Raw genomic sequence first — 27152 nt, 5'->3', positions numbered from 1 at the left:
CTAGCTCCATGTGTATGACGTAACAATTCAATATCTGTATATATTGCAAAATCATCACTACATTAAGTCTAGTTAACATCTATCAAATGCACAGGTAAAAAGTTGTTTTTCTTGAGCTGAGAAATTTTGAGAGGTATTCTCTCAGCAACTTTTAAGTATACAATTCAGTAGTATTAACTACTGTCACAGTGCTGTCTGTACGTGATAGCCCAGTGGCTATTTATTTATTTTACAAATTGGTGGTTGCCAGAGGCAGGAGGTAGGGTGTGGGCAAATGGATAAAAGGAATCAAAAGGTACTCAATTCCGATTTATGAGCTTTTTTTTTTAATTTGTTCACGTGAGATTATATGGTATTTGTCTTTCTCTTACTTACTTCATCTAGCATATGCCCTCAAAGTCTGTCCATGTTGTCACAAATGGCAAGATTTCATTCTTTTTTTTATGACCAAGTCATATCCCACTGTGTATGTGTACTGCATTATCTTTATCCATTCATCTGTCGATGGACATTTAGGTTGCTTCAGTGTCTTAGCTACTATAAATAACGCTGTAGTGAATGTGTGGCTACACATATCTTTTGAGTTAGTGTTTTTGTCTTCTTTAGACAAGTACCCAGAACCGGAATTGCTAGATCATAGGGTAGTTATATTTTTAATTTTTTAAGGAACCCCAAGACTGCTTTCCATAGCGGCTATACCAATTATAGTCCCACCAGCAATGCATAAGGGGTTCTGAACAGCCTCACCAACATTTTTTATTTCTTGTTTTTTTATTCTATGTGTGATTTTATTTATTTTTTATTGGCGTATAATTGCTTTACAGTTTCATATATTTCTAGTCTTTTGCAACAGCCTTTCTGACAGGTGTGAGGTGATAAATATCTCACAGTGGTTTTGACTTGCATTTCTTAGGTCAGGATATCTGATTCACTGTGGGTTTGTATATCCCAACTGAGGCTTTGCCAGTGCAGAAATGGAGGGGAAAAACAAGATATTTTGTGAAAGGGAAACATTCCATCTTAGCCTAAGTTTGGTACTGGCTTTTGCTTACTGACATCCCACTCCAGTTACGTCAGAGACTCTCCATGTTGGTTAAGCTAGCATCTCCCCGGGAACTTTTGTGCATCCTGGGCTCCATGCTGAAGATTCACATGGAATAGTAATTGGTGGAGCAGGATAATATATACTATGTATATTATATAGTGTAATAATAGACTACTATGCAGCCAGGGTCCAGAACCATGGATGGGGGCCAGTCTCCTGTTCAAGAGGCATCAGGACAAGGACTTGTTCCCTTGGGACCGGTGGTCGTTTGGGCGGATGCAGCAGTTTGAGTCACCTCAGTGCATCTCTCCATGAAGACATATGCCTTTCTTCTCTCAGAAGTTTTGCGTGAGCATTTGAATTCCTTCTGACTCTAATAAACCCATAACTAGGAAATGAGTGTGAGCTTTTAGAATAAATATCCCCACGCTTATTCTGATAAACAGTACCTTATTCTTTCCTTCTATGATTGCCGTGCGCTGAGTGAGGCTCTCAATTCTGTTTCCTACAGTGCTGTCAGGATCCAGGATAAAGGCCTCTTCATTAGTGGAGCAAGAGTTATACCTGTTTTTTAAAAAAAAAGGAAGTCATCATTATATTGCTTTGCAACCTGGTCCAGCCCATGGTGGCTGGTGATGTGAAAACCATTAAGCCCTCAGATAATAAAATCACACATTTTCTTACTTTCCTTAGATTCCACCCCCCATCCCCACCAGCATCCATCCTCAAAACTTAAAATAGCAGATAGATTTTGCCTTATCTCTAAAAAAAAAAAAAAAGACCACCAATGTGTCTTCATACATACTTCCTGTTCTAAGTGTTAAATACTAAATAAAAATGCGTAAGTTCAACAATCTAATATCTAGATTTTAATTAGTTCCTAGTGGAGAAAACTTGCAAACACAGGAGAAAAAAGTTATGTTAATGAATGGAAACCTTAAGGAAATAACAGTATTTCACATCTATAAAAGGCTGGCATTTAATGAGAATATTCTGTTACACAGCTAATTTTTTCCAGGGCTAATTAAGTGTATATGGAAACACACATCATGGAGCAGTTATTAATTTCAGTCTATGTCTTTTCAAGTTTGGGAGTATCATGGCAAGTTCTTGAACCTCTCAGGCCTCAAGTGTTTAATTATAAAATACGTGTGTTAAAGATTTTTAAGATCTTTTTGGCTTCTGAAAGTGCATGAAATCTCTCTCAATACTTAAACTAGCTGGTGGAGTATATGCTCAATCTCTCAGTCGTGTCCCACTCTTTGCGACCCTGTGGACTGTAGCCCACCAGGCTCCTTGTCCATGGGATTGTCCAGGCAATAATATTGGAGTGAGTTGCCATTTCCTTCTCCAGGGGATCTTCCTGACCCAGGGATCCAACCCACATCTCGAGTCTTCTGCATTGGCAGGCGGATTCTTTCCCACTGTGCCACCTGGGAAGCCCAGCTAGTAGAGTACCAGGTAGTTTGATGAGATTCCAACCTTCACCTGAAAGTAAGCATGTTCTTTCAAACACCTTATTATCAGTAGGCTTCTATCAGTTTACTATCCAAATCATCAGTGTAAATATCTACTAATTATTCATTATGTTTCTTTGTCTCTATTTCATGATCTCTGTGATGTCTCTTCTACTAATTTAAGGTTTTGTTTGTTTTTCTTTCTCTAGTTGCTTTAAGAGTAAGGTTAGGTTGTTTGCGATTTTTCTTGTTTTCCTGAGCTAAGATTGTATTGCTATAAACTCTCCTCTTAGAGCTGCTTTTGCTCCATCCCACTGCTTATGGACCATGGTGTTTTTGTTGTCACTTGGATCATTTAGTATGTTTCATGTATTGTAAGTTCTCCATGAATAAAAAAATCCAAACAACCAAAAAAGACCCTTATGTCCACTCTGACCCAGGCAGTGCAGCAGCGTTTCAACCTGCCTGTCCCCAAGCCAACACCCACAGAGTCGCTGCCAGACCAGACCCCTGAGCACTTTGGGTTTTAGTGGGATCTTCGTTGCTTCAAAAGCTTCAACAGCTGTACTGCAGAAAGCCCAGGTTTCTATAATTGACAACCAAGGCCACCCCAAGTCCACTCCCTACCTGCCTTTCTGACCTTACCCCTGCAGACCCCCTCCTCCCGGGCAAACCACAGTTTGGTTCAGCTCCTTCAAAGAACACCTGAGTCCTCTACTTGCCCTAACTTCCCCTAGCTCTACGACCGTTTTCTCCTACTGAAAAATAAGAATACAATTATATCTGCCCCATTAATCTCATGGGATCATACAAACGTTAAATGACTTAAATTACTTGGGGAGGTTTTGTCAATGAAAGCCACCTAGAAAACCTGGGAACTAATCTTCCTGTCTCGGGGTGTACACGCCTGACTCCTTCATCTTCACTCACCAGTTACCAGGACCTCGACGCCCCCTCACCACCCACAACCCGATCTCCTCCAAGCGGCTGTTTCTGACCTCCATGGGCACTCGCGACCAGAACCCCTGGGTGAGCCTGAGGATGGACCACCTTACTTTGTGCTGTGACTTCTATCTGCACGTCCTGCCCAGAGCCCAGCATGGCGCTGCCCCGTCTGATGAGTGTAGGTGCTAAGTGGACACTGCAGGTGACCTGCTTTCTACCACTTATGACAAAATGAACACCATCTCCTTTATAGTAGCCTTTTGAGATTTAAATATGGATTTTATTGGGGACATGATGCAAATATACAAAGAGGTATTTTCTGTGCCTCAAAATAAATAAATAATCTGTCGGATCCTGAGGTGTGTTTCTCTGCCAGCCTGGGGAGCTTAGGAGCCGAGTGTGGGTAGGAACTGGCATGCGTGCCTGCAGCCCCCGTGCCACCTCGGCTGCTTCCTGGTGGCCTTATGAATTGAAGCTGTTCATTTCTTCATCCCTCTCCTGAATGCAGTCTTTCCTCCTATCTCCCAGCCTAATGAGTGAGGCAAGGAAGTGGTTATTGTTATGATTACTTGCACTGTGAACTTTCCAGGGAAACATGTCATATTCCTTCCTTCTGGCTTCGAATCTGTGGTGAGCACACTCTGTTCATGGATTGGGCAGATTCAGGAGATTCTCAAACCAGGAGGGAGTGTAAAGCCCCATTTCCAGAAAGAATGAATGGTTGGTTTTAAGTCATTGCTGCCCTTGGCTACTTATGTGAGAAGAAAGAGGATGAAACCAGTGAGAGAAAGGGTGAGAGAGAAGGAATTGTGATGAAAAAGTTCTGTAATTATTTCTCTCTGGTGCTGGAGCTGAGAAAGAACTCTAGTATGTGAAACTGGTGCGTTTTCCAGGGTGGTCTCCCCTCCTGGGGGGCATGCTGCCCCTTAATGTTCTCTCCCCCGCCCATCCCCCAAAGCACCCATCACTTTCCAAGTGTGCATTCAGTGCTTCGGGCAGCTGCAAGGGACACGGACCACCTCGGTGTGATTGCCCTGTCTCCATAGTTACACCAGGGCCACGCATGTAACTGGCACCCCACAAGCCTCTGTAAACATTTGGCATGAGGCACTGATGTGTGGCTTGTAGTAAGAGTTCTTGTTGGTTTTAAGTGTTTATTATCTCCAATCATATAGATGAGTAGAGCCATAGTGTCAATATAATAACCCCCCATACACCCATCACCCACACTTAATGATTATCCAAGTTTGCCACAGTTGTCTCATTTGTCCCCTTATTTCATTTTTCCTTTTGAGAGATATTGTAGAGTGAATCCCAGACAGCATGTCATGTGAGCCCCACACTTTTTAGTGCCTGTCTAAAAAGTATGCACCTTTCCCAATATAACAACAACACGGTGATCCTGTCTAATAGAATTAGTAATTCCATGGTGGTGTTTGTACCAGGCCCAAGTATCAGATTTCTCCAAATGTTTTTCAAATGACTGTTTTTTATAGTTAGAGTATAAGATTTAAAATAAAAAAGAATTCATAAGGACTGACTATTCCTTAAGGAACTTCTGCGATTTTAAAAAATGTTTTGTTTTGGAGTATAGCTGATTAACAATGTTGTGACCATTTCAGGTGGATAGGGAAGGGACTCAGTCACACCCATTCTCCCCTAAACTCCACTCCCATCCAGGCTCCCACATAACATTGAGCAGAATTCCATGTGCTATACACTAGGTCCTTGCTGCTTATCCATTTTAAATATAGCTGTGTGTACATGCCCATCCCAAACTCCCTAATTATCCCTTCCCTCATCCTTCCCCCCAGCAATCATAAGTTTGTTCTCTAAGTCTGTGACTCTGTATCTGTTTTGTAAATACATTCATTTGTATCATTTCTGTGATTTTTGACTAACTGTTCCTTATTATCAGGTAAAATAAGTGAACATTTTAACTTATTGACTAGAGGAGGAAACTGAAAATTTTATACCTTCTCCTTTACTTGACATATGCTAATGATAAAGTTTCAAAGCCATGTATCATTTTGCCCTATTTTTTATAACATGTTTACCTTGAACTGGAGAAGGCAGTGGCACCCCACTCCAGTACTCTTGCCTGGAAAATCCCATGGATGGAGGAGCCTAGTAGGCTGCAGTCCCTGGAGTCGCTAAGAGTTGGACACGACTAAGCGACTTCACTTTGACTTTTCACTTTCATGCATTGGAGAAGGAAATGGCAACCCCCTCCAGTATTCTTGCCTGGAGAATCCCAGGGATGGGGGAGCCTGGTGGGCTGCTGTCTATGGGGTCGCACAGAGTCGGACACGACTGAAGCGACTTAGCAGCAGCAGCTACCTTGAACTACTGTTTGCTCTCAGATCTTTCACAAACACAGGGTACATATATGGGTTTATATAATGTGTGTGTGTGTGTAACATGGATATGGGGGGTTGTCATATGTATGCCTGTATTGGACACGTGTGTATGTACTTGATGCTGTGACATTGAAGAGCTGAAGTTTTCTTGCATCTGAGAGAGAAACCTATGATTTCATTCTTTTCTCCTCAAAGAAGTAAAAAAGATAAAGGAGGCCTTAGAGGTCTTAATTTCATACTCTCAGTTGGTCGTCGGGAAATGTAAAGAAATACATTAGGGTAAAGCAAGAGGAGGCATTTCCCCAAGGGAAGCACAATTGGCCTCAGGGGCTCACTGGGGCTGCCTGGCTCCTCCCCACCCACCCACCCTCCCTCCACCCCACCCACCCTCCACCCCACCCACCCCACTCCTCTAGGACAGCGCCCGTCAGCACAGCCCTGGCATGGAAATGACAGGCTAGACTTGCTGCAAGGTCTCCAGATGAAAAAAGGGCAGATTCTGTGGCTATTTTCCATACTGGGGACTGTGATTTTTTTCCTCTTTGTCACTGGAACCTTAAAAATAGAATGTCTTTCTGAGGCTGACTGTGTAACACAGCACTTGAAACGAGAGGTCGGGGGGAGGGGGGTCTGCCTGAGCCTTAAGAATACATCAAGCTCTTAAGGAAGTAGATTGTGCCATGTTTGAAGATGCAAAGATAATTGCTGTGCTGGGAACCGTCTTGAGGGGGGAGGAAGCCGAACAACAAGAGGAAAGCGGCGTTCGCTCCTGATTTCGCACAGGAAGCCCTCCGCACCTCCTGCCAAAGGGAGATAAGAAAGCTCCCAGGCACATTCTGGACAAGGCCACCGTTATCAGCTCCAGCTCCACGCTGTCCTCCCTGAGCCCCAAGCCCCTTGTCCCTTTCCTAATGAGCTTCAGGACTCCGACCTCTATTTGCATACAGCATGCCAAGTACAATAGCGTGGAGGTATTTATAACCATCCACAGGAAAAAAAAAATTTCCGGGGTAAGAGTGTACTCCATGTCGATTGCCCTGGAGCTGAAACAAATTAGTTTTGGACTAGAGACTGATGTAAATAAATTAAAAGAAAGCAGCCAATTATGGATCCAACACATGGAGCAGGGACCTTCCATGGGGCACGTCTGTCTCTTTGCCTCCCAAGGAGGAGAGGCCTGTAGGGCTCTCTGGTCTGGTCCAAGTGAGCAGGCGGCTTTGCTTGACGCAGAGTAGGGAAACACCACCTACACCTACGCAGATGACCTTACTGACCTACATGCTCTGGGTTTGTTCCTGTGGTGCTGACAGATTCTTCCTGCACACTCAGAAGCATTTGGCTCCTTTGTGACCAAAGACAGAAGCCACCTTTCTCACAGAGAAAGGCAAAGCCAATGCTGGGATCCAACCTGCAACACTGGCAATTTTGACTGCTGGTCCCTACAGGCACACTATGGGCTGTTATAATTACCATAGATCCTATGCAGTATCATAGTCTACTCTAATAAGGATTATATTTTCTACATGCTAAGTAATTTCTACTGTGCTAAGTGATTCATATACACTATTGCACTGATCTCCACAACATCCTGAAAAGTAGGAACTCTTATCCCCCCGTTGAATGGATGAAGAAATTGAGGATTAAGGAGGTTAAGTAAATTACCCACTAAATTACCTACTAAAGAGCTAGTAGGGCTTCCCAGGTGGCGCTAGTGGTAAAGAACCAGCCTGCCAATGCAGGAGACATAAGATTCAGGTTCTATCCCTGGGCTGGGAAGATCCCCTGGAGAAGGGCATGGCAACCCACTCCAGTATTCTTGCCTGGAGAATCCCATGGACGGAGGAGCCTGGTGGGTACAGTCCATAGGGTCGCAAAGAGTCAGACAAGACTGAAACAACTTAGCATGCATGCACAAAGAGCTGGTAAGCGGCAGAGGCGGACTTTGTAATCGGTTCTTACTCCAGAATCAATGCATTTAACCTGTGTGCCACATGTAACATGTCCATGTTCTATCATCATCTAAAAAGAAACTGTTATACTTTAGTGTTTCTTTGTATCCCGGGAGGAAAAGACTTCTCAAATAATCACTACACATACACCATTACTGTGTTGGGGACTGGATGTCTTTTTTTTTTTTTTTTTTTAGCCCTTTTGGTATTAATAACTCAGTCAACTGCTTTTCCCAAGATTTGACAAACAGCTCTCGTGATACACAACCGAAATGTACTGCGTGCCCACCGTGCACGTGGTCTGCAATGGCAGTCTACATTCCGTTAGGCATCCCCTGATTTCTGATCTCAGGTCTGTTCACCTTTACAGATCCATCACAGGAAATTCAGTGCAGTGTGTGCGCCTGCTTATGCTTGCCTGTGCTTTCCCTAAGGAGCTGGCTTTGAACAGTCCTGATTGTCAGACTTTCTGCAGTCCTCCTGCCTTTCTCTCCCCTCCCCCGCCACCCCAAATGCAGAGCTGGCTCTTTCTCTAAAGGATGGTTGTTGCAACTGGTGGAATCAGAGGGGAGAGATGAGCTTTAGCCCAATGAGGGTTAGTGTCTGTGTTTTCGACTCTCTGAAGAACCAGGTGAGGTGATTTAGCCCTTTGAGAAACTGCTCGTTTTAGTGCCTGTAATGGTACCTAAGACTCCTATAGTTACCTAAGCAGTCTCATTTTGTAAATGATTTCTAGCAAACTTAATCACCAGCCCAATACTAGAAGGTCTGCTCTACAGCCTGAATCTTTCTTAAGATAGTTGGTTTTTGTTGTTGTCTTTTTAGGATCCCCTTTCATCCTGTGATAAATGACATTAAGCTGACCTTTCTTTTAAAAATCTCTGTTCTGCTAAGTCGGGCTCTTGATTGGGCTGAAGGGAACCAGTTTCTAGTGGGCTGCTGTTATTGCACCAGGTCTGAGGCAGCCCTTGCACACATTTAAGCTGAACTAACTCTAGCGGTCACCAGTGAAGTGGGTGTTACAATCTCCACTTCACGATTCCTTTTACCAGTAAATAAGACAACTGAGACTCAGGAAAATCCAATGTCTTGCTCAGATTCATAGAGAAAGTGGCAGACAAATCTGGAGTTAGAACCCAGATATTCCTAACTCTTTCCACCACACCAGAACTCAGTCCATCCCACGAGATGAATTCTGCTCCCAAGGGAATCCCCCCCACCCCAAACTTTACCACCATGCTTCAGAGTCATGTTAGGAAACTCTGGGGGTCCTCTGAGGCCAACTGGTACAAAGTCAGACACAGGGAGAAGCGAAATCTTAGCTTTCAGAAGGGAGATATTAGCCCCGAGTCCTTTGGTGAGGGGTGGGGAAGGAGCAGAGGAATAGTTTATAATTACAGTTTTTAGTTGGTTAGTTTTCATCATTAAAATGCTAAAATTATAGGAAATCTTGGCCTTCTGCTGGCTGATGAAGTTCATCATTAGAAAAAAATCTTGCAGCAAAAGAAAGACCCCACTTTCATGGCAATCTTTTTTTTCCCCTTGGTAACTTAAAACTGTTGTCTGCACGAGTCCTAAATACGTTCTGGGATGAAGCTAGTCTTTTATTAGGAACACCAGTACACTTATGGCAGGCAACTGATTTAGAAGGGACCTCTGGGGTGGGCTGGGGGATACACGGCGGTGAGCTGAGCACCCCAACATCCAGTGGCTGCCTTATTTGAGCCTGAGCCATGCTTAGGAAGATGGTATATATTAATGTACAATGAAAGCACCTTTAATTTGGGGGTGAAAAGGCTCTAAAAGTTCTGCAGAGCCCCAAGATGCAGGTTAATCTCCCTCCCTTTTAATCTCTTCCGGATGATGGAAGCTGAGGGCTTCTTGTGCAAAGTCTGTGTCTTTGTTTGGGGTCTGACTGCCCATGCTCACTGTGATTAGAATCTGTTTGTGAAGAACAGTGAACCATTTCAAGTGAGGAAACAAAGGAGGAGGGCAGTAGTAAAGAGCAATCGAGGCTGTAAAATGTCTTTTTAAAAAGTGGAAAGGGGAAGAAAAAAAAAAAAAAGGACCACCTGGATCCCTGCCAAAGGACAGGACCAGGGGCGGCTCCCCATCGCCTCCCGCCCTCCTGCAGAAGGGCCTCGTGTAAACTTCCCTGCGCTGCTGCGGGTGTCGTGTCAAACGCTGGTGCGCGTGTGTCTGAGCCATCAGATTAACAGAATCTGCAAACACTATCTTTTCCCCTTCTCTCACATTCTCTTAAAACAAATAAAACAATACAGAGGAGAGGATGCTGGCAGAAGGCGGGCGGCGGAGCGCAGGCAGGAGTGTTTAGACAGAACGGTTCCTGCTCCTTCTGCTCCAGGAAAAGGGCCTGGGCCTCCGTGCTGGTCACAGGGTCAGGCTGGGGGGATTCTGGGGCGGGGGCGGGCGTCGGGGAGCCTTTCTGACACGGCCAGAGGACCTCGTGCCGCCTTGGAGCCCACAGTGAAAACTACTTCTTGTCTGAACGGCGCGGGGAGGGGAGTAGAGAAGGCTTTTTGGGGACTGGAGGCTGGGGTCAGCGCCAGGGACAATGGCAGGGGGCGTCCAGGGGGCTGGCCAGCTCTGCTGAGATAAGAGCTTTCCGTGAGCGTCTTGGCCCGTGGCGCTTCCTGCTCTCGAGGCCTCACGGTCCATTCACACTCGGAGCAAGGCCTGTCCTCCCAGCCTCTGTCTTCCTTCCTCCTCTCACCCCAGCTCGCCTCCACCGAGGGGCCCCTGGGATCCGCCCCCCCTCCCCCGACTCTGGGTCTCTCTCTCTCTCTCTTTTAGGGAATAGGGGCCAGGGTGTCCTGACTGACAGCCCTACATTGGGGTGACCATGGAGCTGGGAGGGGGTCACCTCCTCAGCTACACCCCGATAGGAGCCTTAGAGAAGTCATCCGTTTTCTTCATTCACTTTTCTTCCTAGTAAAAGGCTGGTCAGTGGAGGAAGGGTGATTGGAGAAATTTTATTTAAAAAGTCTTTAGGGAAATGTTTGGGGTAGTAAAGAACTCGCGTGCCAATGCAGAAGACATAAGAGACGGAGGTTCGATCCCTGGGTTGGGACGATCCCCTGGAGAAGGAAATGGTACCCCATTCCAGTATTCGTGCCTGGAGAATCCCATGGACAGAGGAGCCTGGCGGGTTATAGTCCATGGGACTGCAAAGAGTCAGACACAACTGAAGCAACTTAGCAGCAGCAACAGCAGGAGTGACTACAATAACCTCCTTTAATTCCAGAAGATTCAAGGAGTCTTAAGGTATTGACTCCAGTTGCTCAAGGAAGCATATGTCAAGCTATGGCTATGTATCGTTTGCATAAGGAGAGCAGATTACTATATCACAGTCAACATGGAAACATCCAGGTGGCCTTCAGGGCTAAATGGTGGGGAATCACATTAAGTAGAAATTCTAGACCAAGTCAGACCTGAGTCTGGATCATGGTTTTGCAACCTTCTGGTCATGGGAGGCAGGATGACAAGGTGGGGAGAATCATGTCATAGGAAATGGATCAGAGGCCTTGACTGGTCTTTCTAATTCCTTGAATACTTTTGAAATCGCTGGGTCACGTCAGCCCAAGGAATTACTCTTAATAAATTCGGGATTGGTGTCATGCCACCAGTGACCACGGAGGAAGTGGTAATGACCAGCACTGTGTCACTCACTGTCTGGAGTGGAAATGTGGTTGAGGAATTTGTTGCCTACAGCCCACAGAGGAGGAGAAAAGAAATCACTTTTCTCAGATCTCAGTTCCCTGAAAAATTGTATTTCTCTTGTTTTGCCTTTATCTCATGGGCCCCTTCTTCTTGCAAATGTCTATTTTATGTTTTTCTTTGACAGCTAGCAAGTAAAGCATGTGGGCCATATCTCTGTCTTACCCCATCTTCATCCAGATTTGCTAAATAATGAATTGCACTTTTCACGAACCACCTCGAATTCTTTGGGCATGGATGTGTTCTTAACTCAGTATCACCCTCATGTCTGCTAACGCAAAAGGACCTTCTCTGAATTATTTCCTTTCTGTTTTTTAATCCCTGTAAGAAAACTACTAAGACGTGGTAACATGGGGCTGCTTCCTTTGTTGGCAATGTTCAGATGGGGTGGAAAATGGTAAAATCTTCAGATTATTCAGGAAGTTAGAGTTGTTGTCTAGGTTGGTCATAGCTTTGCTTCCAAGGAGCAAGTGCCTTGTGTCTTTTAATTTCATGGCTGCAGTCACCATCTGCAGTGATTTTGGATGCAGTGATTTTCACTTGCTCCTTGGAAGAAAAGCTATGACCAACATAGACAGCATATTAAAAAGCAGAGACATTATTTTGCTGACAAAGGTCTGTCTAGTCAAAGCTATGGTTTTTCTAGTGGTCATGTATGGATGTGAGAGTTGGACTATAAAGAAAGCTGAGTGCTGAAGAATTGATGCTTCTGAACTGTGATGTTGGAGAAGACTCTTGAGAGTCCCTTGGACTGCAAGGAGATCAACCCAGTCCATCCTAAAGGAAATTAGTGCAGAATATTCATTGGAAGGACTGATGATGAAGCTGAAACTCCAATACTTTGGCCATCTGATGCAAAGAACTGACTCATTAGAAAAGCCCCTGATGCTGGGAAAGATTGAAGTTAGGAAGAGAAGGGGAATGAGATGGTTGGATGGACATGGATTTGAGCAAGCTACAAGAGTTGGTGGTGGACAGGGAAGCTTGGCTTGATACAGTCCATGGGGTTGCAAAGAGTTAGACACGACTGAGTGACTGAACTGACTAGAGGAGTTGTAATATCCTAGACCTGGCTGCACTGGTGAATTCTGCCTCAGCTCTTCAAACCCTCATTGCCCCACATCCTGTCCAGCCTACCATGGCACGTGGGCTCTGGACATTTACTGGCTTGTGTTCAGTTGTCTTCTGATACTTTTCCACGCGTTTGACTTTTCAATAACCATATCCTTAATAACAGAAGGAACTAAATCTTGTACTTCTTTCGGAGGACATGATTCTACTTCTTAAATGGACTGCTGCTGCTGCTAAGTCACTTCAGTCGTGTCGACTCTGTGTGACCCCATAGACGGCAGCCCACCAGGCTCCCCCATCCCTGGGATTCTCCAGGGAGGAACACTGGAGTGGGGTGCCATTTCCTTCTCCAATGCATGAAAGTGAAAAGTGAAAGTGAAGCCGCTCAGTCACGTCCGACTCCTAGTGCCCCCATGGACTGCAGCCCACCAGGCTCCTCCGTCCATGGGACTTTCCAGGCAAGAGTACTGGAGTGGGGTGCCATTGCCTTAAATGGAGTATGTGTGAACAAATTAGTTTTTTTATTGAATCAAATGGTGCTAGTAGTTATTAGCTGCTGGTTAAGTTATTTTCTATTAGCCTAGAAGGTGCTTCTGCACATGTCAGCACCATTGCTTGGGTAGAAATTCTCCAATACTATTTACTTGTCAGATGTGGATCCCAACATGATGAGTCCATCCTGGGTCATTAATGCTCCTCCTTGGGAGTGGACAGCCCTGATGGCGGTAACACGGCACTGGGTTGAGGGGGACGTGTGAGGTCACTGGAGGGTCAGCAGTGCCCCTTTCTCAATATGTGTGAGGTGAGTGATGGATGGCTGAGTTGGCACCCATGTGAGATTGAGTCCATGTCTAGTCCGCTGTTCTTGGTGGGCCAAGAAGACTGGCTCTTCTTGTTGGGCCATCACTCAGTGAGAGACACTGTGCTCTTCTGCTGGTCCCCAGGTAGCTGGGCTAAGCCCTGAGGTTATGATGATGAGTAAGACCTAGTCCCTGCTCTTAAGTAGCCCTCAGTCTGGTCAGATAATCACCGCTAACATGAACGACCTGTCTGCTGTGTACCAGGCATTGCACCGAGCATCTTACAAATTAATTTCTTTGGAGTAAATCACCATGGTTAGAAGACCTGTCCAAAGGTGCAAGCATGTTTTGGGGGGGGACATGAACCCAACGTCAGGGACTGTTTTGTCAGATTGTCAGCATTCACTGGACATTTGTGTGTATCTGATGTTAGGGAAGTAGCTTTGCAGTGGGCGGCCCCAGAGCAACCAAAAACAACTATAAGCAAACAGATTTGAGCTAAGTATTTGGGCTAAGTACTACTGGACTGTGCATGCATGCTAAATTGCTTCAGTCATGTCCAACTCTTTGCGACCCTATGGACCATAGCCTGCCTGGCTCCTCTGTCCATGGGATTCTCCAGGCAAGAATACTGGAGTGGGTTGTCCAGGGGATCTTCCCGACCCAGGGATCAAACCTGTATCTCTTACATCTCCTTCATCGGCAGGCAGGTTCTTTACCACTAGCGCCACCTGGGAAGCCCCACTACTGGGCTAAGTACTTTTATGCATTTTATCTCATTTAATCCCCCTAAACAACCTTAGGATGTCAGGAAACTTGGACCCAGAGAGGTGGTTCACTTCGCCCAGAATCACACAGCCAGCAGGTAATAGGAGCCAGGATGTAGACTCCAGAGCCCATGACCTTCAACTCTGGGCTACACTGCCTTTCTGCCTTCTCATGCCTTTTAAGGTTGTTCCTGATGTCATAACACAGGCTTTTCAAAACATACTTGCTTTCTGGATCATGAGTTTTTGAGCAAAAAATATTTAATGTCTACATGGTTGTGCATAATGACAGATGAAGTGCATGGATGGTGATGTGCTAGAAGGCCACTCGTCTGCAGTCTCTGGCATATCAGCCAGGACTGGCTTCCCAACGAGATCCGTGGAACACTCTGGGCCTCATCTCTGAAATGGTAGTAACTACAGTCCTTGTCTCATAGAAGTTCTGTAAGAGTTAAATGAGAGCCAGTACATATAAAGCACTTATCCTTTGCTTTTCAGTTGCTAAGTCGTGTCTGACTCTTTGCGACCCTATGGACTGCAGCACGCCAGGCCTCCCTGTCCTTCACTATCTCCTGGAGCTTGCTCAGATTCATGTCCATTGACTTGGTGACGCCATCCAACCATCTCATCCTCTGCTGCTCCCTTCTCCTCCTGTCCTCAATCTTTCCCAGCATCAGGGTCTTTTCCAATGAGTCAGCTCTTCGCATCAGGTGGCCAAAGTTAGGTGCTTAATAAGTTTCAATAATAAGGAAAAAAAAAAAAAACAAACCCAGGCCATACAGTCTACTGGCCATAATCTTTCATTTGGCTGTAAGTAGAGTCTAAATACCATTTCTCTTTTCCTCACCTCACTTATCCAGTAACTTTTTCACACTCACAAAAAGAGGATTTCTCAATGAGGTAACAATCTCTGATTATCTCACATGTTTTCAGTGAAGAGGACAAGGCATGTAGAACATGAAAGGCCTAAGAAAAAGGGATAATAAGCAGCCACACAACTTTTTAAAAGGCCTGAGTGCAAACCTAAGACTTTGATCTTCAGACATGGAAGGCGAGCTTTGGAGCCATAATGCGCATAACGTGGGCTAAGGACGGGAGTAAGACACCCTCCCACCCCCACACTGAGTCTGTACAAGCCCATCATTCTGTAAGTGCCATGGGGGTGGGGGGTAACCAGAGAGCAGGACGCCTGGGTGGTGGCCAGGGAAGGCGAGCTGGAGCAGAATGACTGGCTGGCAAAGTTTTTAGCCTCCATTCAAGAAGTCCTACGTTGGGTCCAAACCTCCCTTCCCAGATTTGGTTTTCATTTTACCTCGTCCTGGTAAGCCAGCCAATGACTCTCTAAGCATCTCCTCTTCAACCCCTCCCTGTCATTCCCCTGAGTCCCTCTATCAGATCTGTCCTCTCCCTTCCCATCTGATCCCCCCAGGACTTCCCATCACCTTAGGACCCAGATCTCCTCCCCTGCCTCACCATGGTGCTCCCTCTTAACTGCCGTCCATTGAAACCATGTGGGTTTGTTTAGTCAACCAGAGTGGAAGCACCTCCCTGGAGAAGGAAATGGCACCTCACTCCAGGATTTTTGCCTGGGAAATCCCATGGACAGAGGAGCATGGCGGGCTACAGTCCATGGGGTCACACAGAGTCAGACACGACTGGGCATGATAAACACCTTTCAGCAGGATGCAATACAATGTTGTAGTGAAAATAAGAATAACAGGAATTGCAAATACTTTCTAATTTTCCTTGTTATGGCTTCTTAGATACACTCATCATTTAAAAGTGGACAGTTCATTTCCAAATACATGGGGTTTTTGAAGTATCTTTGATATTAATTTCTCATTTAAATGCTTTCTTTTCTGCAATCACCTGCAGTGTTTTTTTCAGTCTTTTAATTTTATCGAGGCTTTCAATGGCTAAGTCAAAGAATCTCTCTTGGTAAATGTCACATTGCACTTGAAAATACGTGGGTTACTTTCAAACATCTTTTGGTAGTGATTTCTAACAATTCCACAGGGATAAGAGAACAGACTCTGTATGATTTCAATACCTTCAGACCATGACATTTCTGCACCTTGATTTATGTCCCTGAATATGCACCAGTGTCTCCTGTTTTATACCTATGGGAACTTGAATAGAACTTGTATCCTGCTGTTGTGTTAAAATTGTATAAATCTTAACTATGTTGAATTGGTTCATAGTGCTTCTCAGGTCTACTGTATCCTTTGCTTTTCTGTCTATTAATTTTTGAGAGTCTGATATTGAAACTACAATTGAAACTACAATCTTATCTACCTAAAAAATAATCATAATGTATTTAACTTTGTTCTGTATTTTCCAAGTCTCCTGTAAATGTGCTACCATACTTTCATAATCTAAAAAAGAATAAACAGGAATAATAAGCAGACAGAAATTTGAGACTTGGGTCTAGTCCTGGGCTTGCCATCATCTAGCTATGAGGGGAAGAATAATTATCTGTGAGCTTCAGTTTCTCATCTATAAAACAAGCTCTCTTTAATCTCTAAAATATCTTAAGTTCTTAAAATTTTTTTTGAAGGATAGTTGATTTACAGTGTGTTAGTTTCTGCTGTACAGCAAAGTGAATCGGCTATACATAACCACATATCCACTCTTTTTTAGATTCTTTTCCCACATAGTTCATTAGAGTATTGAGTAGAGTTCCCTGTGCTATACAGCAGGTCATTATCTATTTTATATACACTAATGTTTATACGTAAGTCTCAATCTCCCAATTTATCCCTCCTCTGTCCTTTCCCCACTGGTAACCATAGGTTTGTTTTCTACATCCGTGACTCTATTTCTGTTTTGTAAATAAGTTCATTTATACCATTTTTTAAGAGTCCACAATATCATATGATATTTAGAATGTCTTAAATTCTACGTGAATGAATCACTCACAGTGACTAGACCCAGGCGTGTCGAGGCTGATGCCCGCACCTCCATGTCCCCTTCCATCAGCTGTAAACCCTTATGCATTCTCCTTCATCTCCTTTTATCAATCTTCCATGAGCTTCGTGAGGCGGGCTGAGGGTTGAGTGTTTGCTGAATCCTGACCCAGAAAATGAATCCTGAACCACGAATGGGAGGGAATGGGACTTCCCTGTAGGACAGGAAACAGGCCTGCATGGTGGGAAAGCCACAGAGACGGCAGCACTATTGATGGAGCATCAGTCCACTGTTTGATTCGCTGTCCTCCTGAGGTTGGTCCTATACAGGCTCGCTTGTCCCCGTGGGGTCTCTACCCCCTCAAAGGGTCTATCTACTCCCTCTGCAGGTTTGGGGCCTGAACCAGCTTCATTCACATCATCCTTGGTTCCCAAAGAGATTGTGAGATTGGAGTCAGATTCCCCCAACAGCTGCTAAGTTCTTTCTTCTTTCCTCCCCAACCCCAGTTCAACTTTAACCCAACCAGTGGAATCTGAGATCGCTGGTGACAAGAGTAAACCCAAAAAGTGAGGCCAATGCTCTCCCAAACCTGTCCCCTCGAGGACTTCTGCTCCTTCCTCTAGGAACCCACAGTGATCCACCGTGGCTCACTAACAGTAACCTTCTGAAATGCCAACCTACGTAGCCTCTTCTATCCCAGATCTGAAAACACCTGAGAGAGAAAATTCTGAGCTTCAGTTTCCTTATGGGGAAATTGTGGCCATCATGTAGAATTGTTGCACAGATTAGGGGTAATGTATGGAATGGAACGCACACAACTTTGGCCCTAGAAAGGATCATTGGTTCAATCTCTTACAGCTATCATCATGAAGTAGTCAACTGCATTCAAGGTGACAAAACATCCCATGAGTATTCTAGAGACGGTATGAAGAAGTGACTATTGAAGCTCATTAGGAAGTACCACCTGGACCCCAGTCTAAATTGATCACACGCTTCCTTCTAGTCCAGGCCACCAGGTTCTGCTTTTTCACTTAAAAGGGCAGTGAAGTTTATCAGGTTGGCCAAAAGGTTCATCGGGCTTTTTCCATAATATCTTATGGAAAGATGTATTGGCCAATACATGAGAACCGCAGACCAAGGCCCATGTTTCAAGATACAGTCTCTCCAGCCCATGGATACATAACTAAGATGTGCCTTTCCAAGGAAAGGTGTATGTTTTACAAGGGATTTGTTTACATGTTATCTCAGGATCTTGTGTCAGGATAGGAGTTTCTAGATTTGGTCATGAAAATGCCCATTCAATTAAAAAAAAAAACAACTGTGAACATGGGCTAAAGACAATTGGGGCGGTTCTGCCAACGTTCTGGAGGAATCTCCCCAAATTGCGGGTTGCCACCTTTTGGTCTTCCTACTCCAGGGAAGCTAACATTGAACTTTGCTCAAAAGCTCCCTCTCAAAATCACCCAGCAAGACTTCCTATGACTCAGCCTTTTGGTTCAATTTAAACACACAATGGAACGTTTGATAGGAATTACAGGAGACAGTTAATTCATTAGCAACAATTATTCATTGGACTCCCCGTATTCCTAGGAAGAGTGGGGAATGAGGAAAATCTCACAAAGAGTAGGAAAGCGGCAAAAAGGCATTGGCGAATGAGCTCGCTCTGTTGAGATCTCTGCATGAAATATTAATAAGGGCTGTTGGAAGACTCACACGGGCGGCGAGGACTTCCTTATCCCATCATTATATAACAGAAGCAAGACGTTTCCCAAGTGAGCAGCCACTTCTGGTTTGTGATGAAAGCTTCTTGGGGGCGGCCAGATTTACGCTGCTGTTGTTAAAGCTCAAAGTCCTATTCAGGTGGGCTTGGGTGAAGTGGTCATCTTTTAAGTCTTTGTATTCATTTGAGGTTTTGCGTGTGCCAAGTTAAAATTCTCTGGAGCCTGTCTGATTTGAGTCTGCCTAGGTATACCCACAAGAGACGTGGGTACAAATTGTATACTTAGAAGCAGTGTGATAAATATTAAAGCGTGAAGTATGTGATCAAATTTCCAAAACACGAGGTCATCTTAAATTACAGCTTCTCTCTGACATTGACCTACATCTAGCCGCAGGAGAGGTTGGCTTTTGCAGTGCTTAAACCGGTAAAACTTGTATTTTCTAGCTAGAAAAATCAGATACGGGACATAAAATTGTTTCAGCATAAAAAGAATAGACAGCCATGCTGGTAGTCAATTAAATTTGGGTCCTTGAATATATTTCTCATTAACTACCATTAATGATTGTTTTGTTTTTGCCCTGTTAATTTTACATACCCCACTGGTGCACAAAACTGCTTCTCCCAAATGATCTAGACCTAAGACATCCTTAATGATTCAGGCCTTCCTTTCTCTGCCAATTTGGTGATGTAAACAATAGAGAAATGCAATTAGGCAACTTCTCAGAGTTCCTAGAGGCCTCTGCCTCCGTATTTTGTAGGCCAACCCCGTCTCCCCTCCCCCACAAAACACTCCCCCCTACTGTCCCTGCAAGAGTGTTTCAGAAATGGAATGTCAAACCATGTAGCAGGGAATATAATTCCCTTTCTTTTTTAAAAAATTGAAGTAGAGTTGACTTACAATGTCGTGTGTGTCAATTGTTCAGTTGTGTCCAACACTTTGCGACCCCCATGGACTGTAGCCCACCAGGCTCCTCTGTCCATAGGATTTTCTAGGCAAGAATATTGGAGTGGGTTGCCATGCCCTTCTTCAGGGGAGCTTCCAGACCCAGGGATCAAACCCGGGGCTCCCTCATTTCAGGCAGATTCTTTGCCATCTGAACAATGCTGTGTTACAGGGAACATTTTTGGGCTGGGCAAAATGTTTGTTTGGACCTGGATGGGTAGGGTGGGGAGGGAGGTGGGAGGGGGATTCAGGACGGTGGGGACACATATATACCTATGGTTGATTCATACTCACGTGTGGTGGGAACCAGCACAGTGTTGTAAAGTAATTATCCTCCAATTTTAAAATCAATTTTTTAAAAGTTTAGATTTTTCCATAATATCTTATGGAAGACCCAAGCAAACTTTTTGGCCAACCCAATATTTTCTATCAAACACCTAAACACAGAATTATTTGAGACTCCAAATCTGATTTGCTTTAAACCTTTGGAAGTAGTTCCTTGAGATTCCATGGATGTCTATTAGGTTTTCTTAGCAAATCCACCATTTTAACTAAGAAAGCAATAAAGAGTACTCCACCCACGTCACCTTCCACGAGGTGAGAATCCAGTTACACTGCATGTGTTCTGAAAGACTGCGCTGGCAGAAGACCACACGGAGCAAGCACGGTTTTAGGACTAACCGGGCAAAGAACGCCGGTCTGAATGGGCTGGACGGGGCTGACAGAGCAAAACAGCAGCAGTGGAGGAGCTGCTACATTTTCTTCCTTAATGAGTGATTATCGACATTATAATTAGAGTCAGTTCTGCACCACAGCATACACCATTACATGTAAGACTTCTCTTAACAACCGCTCTGCATTCCTAAGTTTTTTGTTGTTGTTGTTGTTCATTTGGCCCTGACCTTCAGAGTTAATCCTGAGGTCCAGGGGCTTTATAATTTGTAAGAAGTGGAAGGGAAATAGTGTGCAACCACTAGGGAATTATTTCAAGCTCTTCAGAAAGAAGAAAACGTCATTTTAAGTGGTTGTCTCATTTCACTCGTTAACTCACTGGGTATTATAGGAAAGGGGAAGCAGGGCAGTTACCATTCACAGAAGGGGAAACTGGAGCCCAGATTAAATAACTGGCCAAGGTCACACAGAAGTCAGGGACAGGGCCAAGAATAGAACCCACTTCCTTCATTCCCAGGTCTCCATGCCCAAGACTGTGGAAAAGAGATGCTGCAGGTACGTATATAGAGAGGATACATAATCACCCAGTGGGTTTGACTTTACATCATTAAATTCTAAACACAAAATGTATGTATCTTTGTTTTGCTCAATCAGTAGATGTAGTAAGGCTATTTAGGCTGAATACGGACCATGTGCACAATGCATTGTAAGATATAGGCAATGTCAACACAGTGTATCAGATTTCTCTCGACAGATTTTTATGGGTCACAGATAGCTGGTAAAGGAAACGAGACTTTCACAAGAACCCAATATACCTAACATTTTCCATCAAAGCATGATGACACAGATGTGTTGCAACTCTGTTGTAATCTATTAGTGTTGTTGATGATAATTTGTGATGCTGAAAAGGGGAAAATTACAGTAGCCTCTTGTCTAAAGAATGTGTGTTCTAAAACCCAAACCGCCATCCTTAAAGGCTGCTGGCCTTGAACCTCCTTACATTAAAGAACCAGATTCAGTTCAGTTCAGTTACTCCATCGTGTAGGACTCCCTGCGACCCCATGAACCGCAATACACCAGGCCTCCCTGTCCATCACCAACTCCTGGAGTTTACTCAAACTCATGTCCATCGAGTCAGTGATGCCATCCAGCCATCCCATCCTCTGTCGTCCCCTTCTCCTCCTGCCCGCGATCCTTCCTAGCATCAGAGCCTTTTCCAATGAGTCAACTCTTCACATGAGGTGGCCCAGGTATTGGAGTTTCAGCATCAGTCCTTCCAATGAACACCCAAGACTGAAAAGAACCAGATTGCCCTTCCCCAATTTCTCCTGGCTTCCTCAAATTCATCCTCCCCATTCCCCAAAGAGGGGCCCCTTCCAAACAGCCCATATTGTTCCTTTACAGAGCATCCTCCATGGAGCAGGCGGCCTTATCTGAGCAATTTTTCTATGAGACTGGACCAGCAGTGTGACAGAGCTCACCAAGGACCATGAGATTGCAACCAGCTCACCTCGTGGGTAGTTCATAGTTCTACTTAGTTCTTCACAACCCAGGTTGGAGGGTGTGTGTGTGGGGGTGAAGTTCTAAAAATCTGGCAGCAGTCAGCTCTCTTACATTCCAGTGTACCCCACCCCAGCTTCAGCCAACGCGCAAGTCAGAACCACTTCCTCCCATGACTGGAAACAATGAATGGGGCTGGCCCCAGCTGCCCCGTTATACACTTGCGTTCATTCTTACTTTTGCCTAGCTCATCTATCTTGCCTTCTTCTTCTTCCCTGCTTCTGAAAATCATAAATTCTGTTTTCCTTGATTCCACAACCCAGCCCTACTAGATCTCCATTTCTAAAGCATGGCAAAATGACATTTTACTTTCCATAGTCTTAGCGCTCGTTTCTCAGAAATATTAGGTAAAAGTTCTCACAGTTGTGAAACTAGCTTTGCAGTGGGGAGAACAATGTTTTCCAAGTTCCTTGAAAGTTTTGGAGCCTTACATGGAGACATTTACCCTAATGCAAGCAATAATTACAACCTTGCAAGATTCCATGGCACTCTGTACCTTTCTCAAACACACTGCCTTATCTGAGCCTTATATACTCCCTATGAAGTGTATGTAATCACCCCTATTTCATACGAACAGAAGCTGTAAACTACACATGTGAAAAGCACTATAAGCTCACCACCCTTCTGTGTGCTCCCTGGTTAATGCTTAGGCCGACATGGGGCAAGTTAGGACAATTGATTTAGAAGTCTCTGCCAGTTGCTGGAGGTGAAAGAAATCCCACATTCCACCTCATTTGATATTATAGTAGAAAAATCTGCCTGCAATGAAGGAGATGTGGCCCGAGCCATGGGTTCGATCCCTGGGTTGGGAAGATCCCCTGGAGAAGGAAATGGCTAACCACTCTAGTATTCTTGCCTGGAAAATTCCATGGACCAGGGAGCCTGGGGGTTACAGTCCACTGGGTTGCAAAGAGTCAGACATAATTTAGCGACTAAACACACACACAATAATAACAATGTTTTTAAAAATTCAAAAGAGTCTGCTGCTTCTACTACTTTACTATCCAGATATGCAGAGAATTAAAAGGTGGGGAAGATTCTACTGTATTTTCCCTCAGCTCATTATGTATGTGAGCTTAAAAGTAACTACCTTTCCCCTATCCTTAATGTCTTAGGACAAATTCTAGGTGAATCAACAACCACAATGTCATTCAGTTTGAGCATAGCTTAGCAGCTTAGCACATTGTTTTTAAAGGAGGCAATTTTTGTTAAATTTATTTAAGGCTCTTAGTATTCACAAAGATGAACTACTTGAACAGTTCTGATCATTTTTAAAAATATATTTATTGGACTCCAGGAAACTATACAGTAAGTCTGAATCTCTTTACTTTAGACTCATTAACCAGTTGGCCACTTTAAACCAATGAATAGTTTTGAGCTACTTAAACACATTCTAACCTCAAAACTAATGCTTTGGTGTGGTCCATAGATAGATATATCTCTTAACTAGAACCTAAAAATTAAATACCAAGAATTATTCTACATATTCAAGAGTAATATGTATATATTAATCACGTAATCTCTTTTGACAAAGATGCACAGACAACGTTCTGCAAATATGTACTGTGTAACCCAGAATAAGTAAGATTTTTACAATCCATGCACTAGAACATCCATTATTCAAACGTCACTATCTGAAATTCCTGCCTGCCAGTGAATCTAAGTATATAAAAATAGTTCATAGAAAGTCATATTTGAAAAATTTTAGTAGTAAAAGAGGGCTTGTCTGTCAGTGTGAGCTCTGATCTCTCTGCAGGGTGAAATCAAGTTTTTCTATTTGCTCTCTAGTATACAAAGGTCCCATGTATCTTTCTGAAATATCTCTACATTAAATGTACTGATTCAACCATCAAGCATCAAAGTTGGACCTGACACAGGTAAGCTACTCAGTCTACTGACTTAAAAAATGAGAAACTCTTAAGGACACACACATCTTCTGCATTTCAAGCAACAATTTATTTGTAAGTGAATCATCACTGAAAGAGTGAAAACTTTCATTTGTGATCTGTCTTGTGATAGGAACAAAGAAAGAAAAGAAAGCCTTTAGCATTAAGAGAATACGTCAGATGGCCAACAAACATTTACAGAAGATTTAAGGTACTGCTCTCAATCTTTGAGAGAGTTCCAAGAGGAATAAGATATCTTTCTAGGCCTTGGCAAGCATACTTCGTAAAATGGGAGAAGGATCCTCCTTACCACAGAGAAATCAGGAAAAAAGGTAATGTTTATAAAGTTTCACTTCAGCTGACCTAATTCCCCAAACCACATTTTATTAGCATTATTCAAACTTAACTTTATAATATTGTGTTCTGTCACTCATAATTCTTATTTTCTAACATAGCCATTAGCTCTAATCTTGAATAGAAATGAAATTTTAGATTCTCTATTGTCAAATCACAATAAGAATATTCTTAAAAGCCTATGTTATTCTATAAAAATTCAACTCTATACCTTTATCCAAACCTAAAAGCTTAAGTTAGTTATTTTAAATGCATTTGCAAGTAATTATTGTTTAGTTGCTAAGTTGTGTCCAACTCTTGGCAACTCTATGGACTGTAGCCCCCCAGGCTCCTCTGTGCATGGGATTTCCCAGGTAAAAATACCTGAGTGGGTTGCCATTTCCTTCTCCAGGGGATCTTCCCGACCCAGGGATCAAACCTGAGACATCTGCACCGGCAGGCGGATTCTTTACCACTAAGCTACCTGGGAAGCCCCAGTTGTAATTTAGGTTAGCACAAACATCCAGGCCTTAAAGAGTCCATAAATATGGATGTCTATTTCCAAATCAGCAAAATAATAAAATCTCAGTATATTTTACTTTCTTTGGGGTTGAATAATCACAGTGGTAGAGAAGGTATTCCAGATCTGTGAGTTCTCATATTTCTATTCTTAGCAAAGGATTCACTCATATGAGAAATCAGATGTGTGAAAACAGTCACTTCTCAGGAATTACACACTCACCCAGGAACTTTCACAATCAGGATAATATGCCTTAAAAGATTAAAACACGAGATGAAGACAGGCTGAAATTGCAGGAAGTATCTATAAAACCAAGTAGCCTCTTCTTTTCATGCTAGAATTATATTGTGTTTATTTTTTTATCAAGCTAATTAAAAAAAATAATAGCAACTCTCCCAAGCACTCTACAAGTGGGACAAAAAGCAATAAAGAAAACATTCTGGCCTTAAGCTAATCGTTGCGCAGTCTCACTACTATCTGACTACTGCACCCATCAATTCTATCTGTGTACCTTCAAACTCGCTCCTATGAACGATCATGTGTCAATCCTCCAGACTAAACAGTAATGGAAAACAGCAAACAGGGCTCGGTCATCAACAGGAAGCAAGGAAACACTGCACGGCTGACAGAGGGCAAATACACCCCGAGCATCTGTGTATTCAGACAGGATGCTGAATCAGCTCATAGCTCAGAGAAGACGAGTGTACCCACACCTTGTGATGTGACAGAGCTGTCAGCAAAGGGCTGTTCATGCTGAGGAGGGAGAAGAGAGTCTGAGAAAGTCAGGAAGGTTCGTGGAGAAGGTAACCCCACTGATGAGCTTGGGAAGATAAAGATGGACCTCTTAGGGGGGAGAAAGCATGTGGAAGGTCATGTCCAACGAGTGTAAGAGCACACACAGAGCCTAGGCAAGGCAATGATCACCAGTGGTGGGAAGATCTGATGTCATGCTCAATGCTTTTGGAGTGCTAAATGGGGGGACCAGTAACTGATGTAGTAATGGAGCCGAAGTCTGGGGGTGCCCGGCTGGAAAACAAGAGATGGGAGTTCCAACCCGAGTTCCAAAGAGTGGCTCAGAGGGGGACCCTCATTCTGTCCCTGTGCTCCTAGTCTAGAACTATTGGAATTATGACACGGTTAGCCATGGTAAGGAAGAAGTGTAGGTAGACTGCCTACCTTTTCCCAGGGCAGGGGAAGCCTCGCCTGCTGTGGACCGCACGTCCCAAGTGCCAACTCCCATCTGTGGCCGTGAAAGACCCTGGAGTCCAGATGTTGAAGAGCATTCGAAAGTTATTTGAGAAACAAACTGTGCCTACCTTGCATTGGAGTGATTATGGTTACAGGGGTGCCAGAACCACGTGATAGCAGGTGTGGGGACTCCATAAATGGTGCACGTCAGGATCTGTCTGCTGCCCAGTGGGTACAAGATCGGATCCGGGAATGATGATACAGCCCTTTCGTAAATCTGGGGTTTCACTGAAAGGAGAGAACAGGACAGAGGTTGAGAACTGGTCCAATGACTGGACCATACCACCAAGGACCACGTTCTCACTGGTTCTGATGTCAAGGAGACAAACACGTGGATGAAAACCAAACCTGTGTAACTGTCATCATAATGTCAATTGAAAAGCAACAGGTATGTTTTGAGAGCATGTAAAAACTTGATTCCATGGTACGTACGTTCTGATCACAATGATAAAAAAAAAATCACATTGCTATGGGAGATAAGAAGCAACCATGAAATAGTTGGGATGGGGGCATAATGGTTTTTAAAACAATTGAAAAAATTTTAATTTTCTTTGTTATACTGACTTTAAAAATCAATTTTTATTAGAGTACAGTTGCTTTACAATGTTGTGTTAGTTTTTACTGTACAGCAAAGTGAATCAGCTATATGTATATATATATCCCCCCTTTTCTGGATTTCCTGCCCATTTAGGTCAGCACAGAGCACCAAATAGGGTTCCCTATTACAGACAGCAGGTTCTCATCCATTATCTATTTTATTTACTGGCTTTTGACACAAATGGTCACTAATGTCACCTCCACCAGAACCAAAAGAACGTTTGAAAAGTCTGAACGGTGAACTCACCATTGACAATCAGAGTGACAGTGAAGTTTTTGAACACATTTGCCTGCTTTATGCCCAGCAAGACTGTGTAGTCCCCTGCATCTTCGGGAGTCACATCTTTGATAATCAATGAATAGCCACGAATCAGATAGCGGGCAGACTTCTCAGTGGCCAGTGACCCGTCTTTTAACCTGTGGTTAAGTGCATGATTAGTAAGTTATTTCATACCACCTCTTAGATAACACGTTAACATTGCCACGTACGGATGTGTGCTCCAGTTTAGACATCTAGAGCCCTGGATTCCTCAACAGCCACTTAAAACATTTAGACACTGACTTAGTAAAGCCCAGTGGGGGAATTTTAGATTGGGAAACACTGCTTTGTTGATCGGCAAAGAGGAAGAAGCAA

The 27152-nt window shown here is 43.8% G+C and overlaps 1 protein-coding gene across 1 annotated transcript in view; it reads right to left on the bottom strand.

Moving 5' to 3' along the window:
- Positions 1-27152, bottom strand: part of FLT1 (fms related tyrosine kinase 1) — a 204598-nt gene that overhangs the window by 103494 nt on the left and 73952 nt on the right. Inside the window, exons 9-11 of the mRNA XM_027557508.1 lie at positions 26766-26935; positions 25990-26149; positions 1495-1609 (exon numbers count right to left, since the gene is read on the bottom strand). Coding sequence (XP_027413309.1) covers positions 1495-1609; positions 25990-26149; positions 26766-26935 — 445 coding nt within the window. The remainder of the gene's footprint in view (positions 1-1494; positions 1610-25989; positions 26150-26765; positions 26936-27152) is intronic.

The sequence above is a fragment of the Bos indicus x Bos taurus genome, chromosome 12 (assembly GCF_003369695.1).
Source record: "Bos indicus x Bos taurus breed Angus x Brahman F1 hybrid chromosome 12, Bos_hybrid_MaternalHap_v2.0, whole genome shotgun sequence".
Lineage (NCBI taxonomy): Eukaryota > Metazoa > Chordata > Mammalia > Artiodactyla > Bovidae > Bos > Bos indicus x Bos taurus.
The sequence above is the reverse complement of the archived record's forward strand: the minus strand, read 5'-3'. Positions and strand labels throughout refer to the sequence as shown.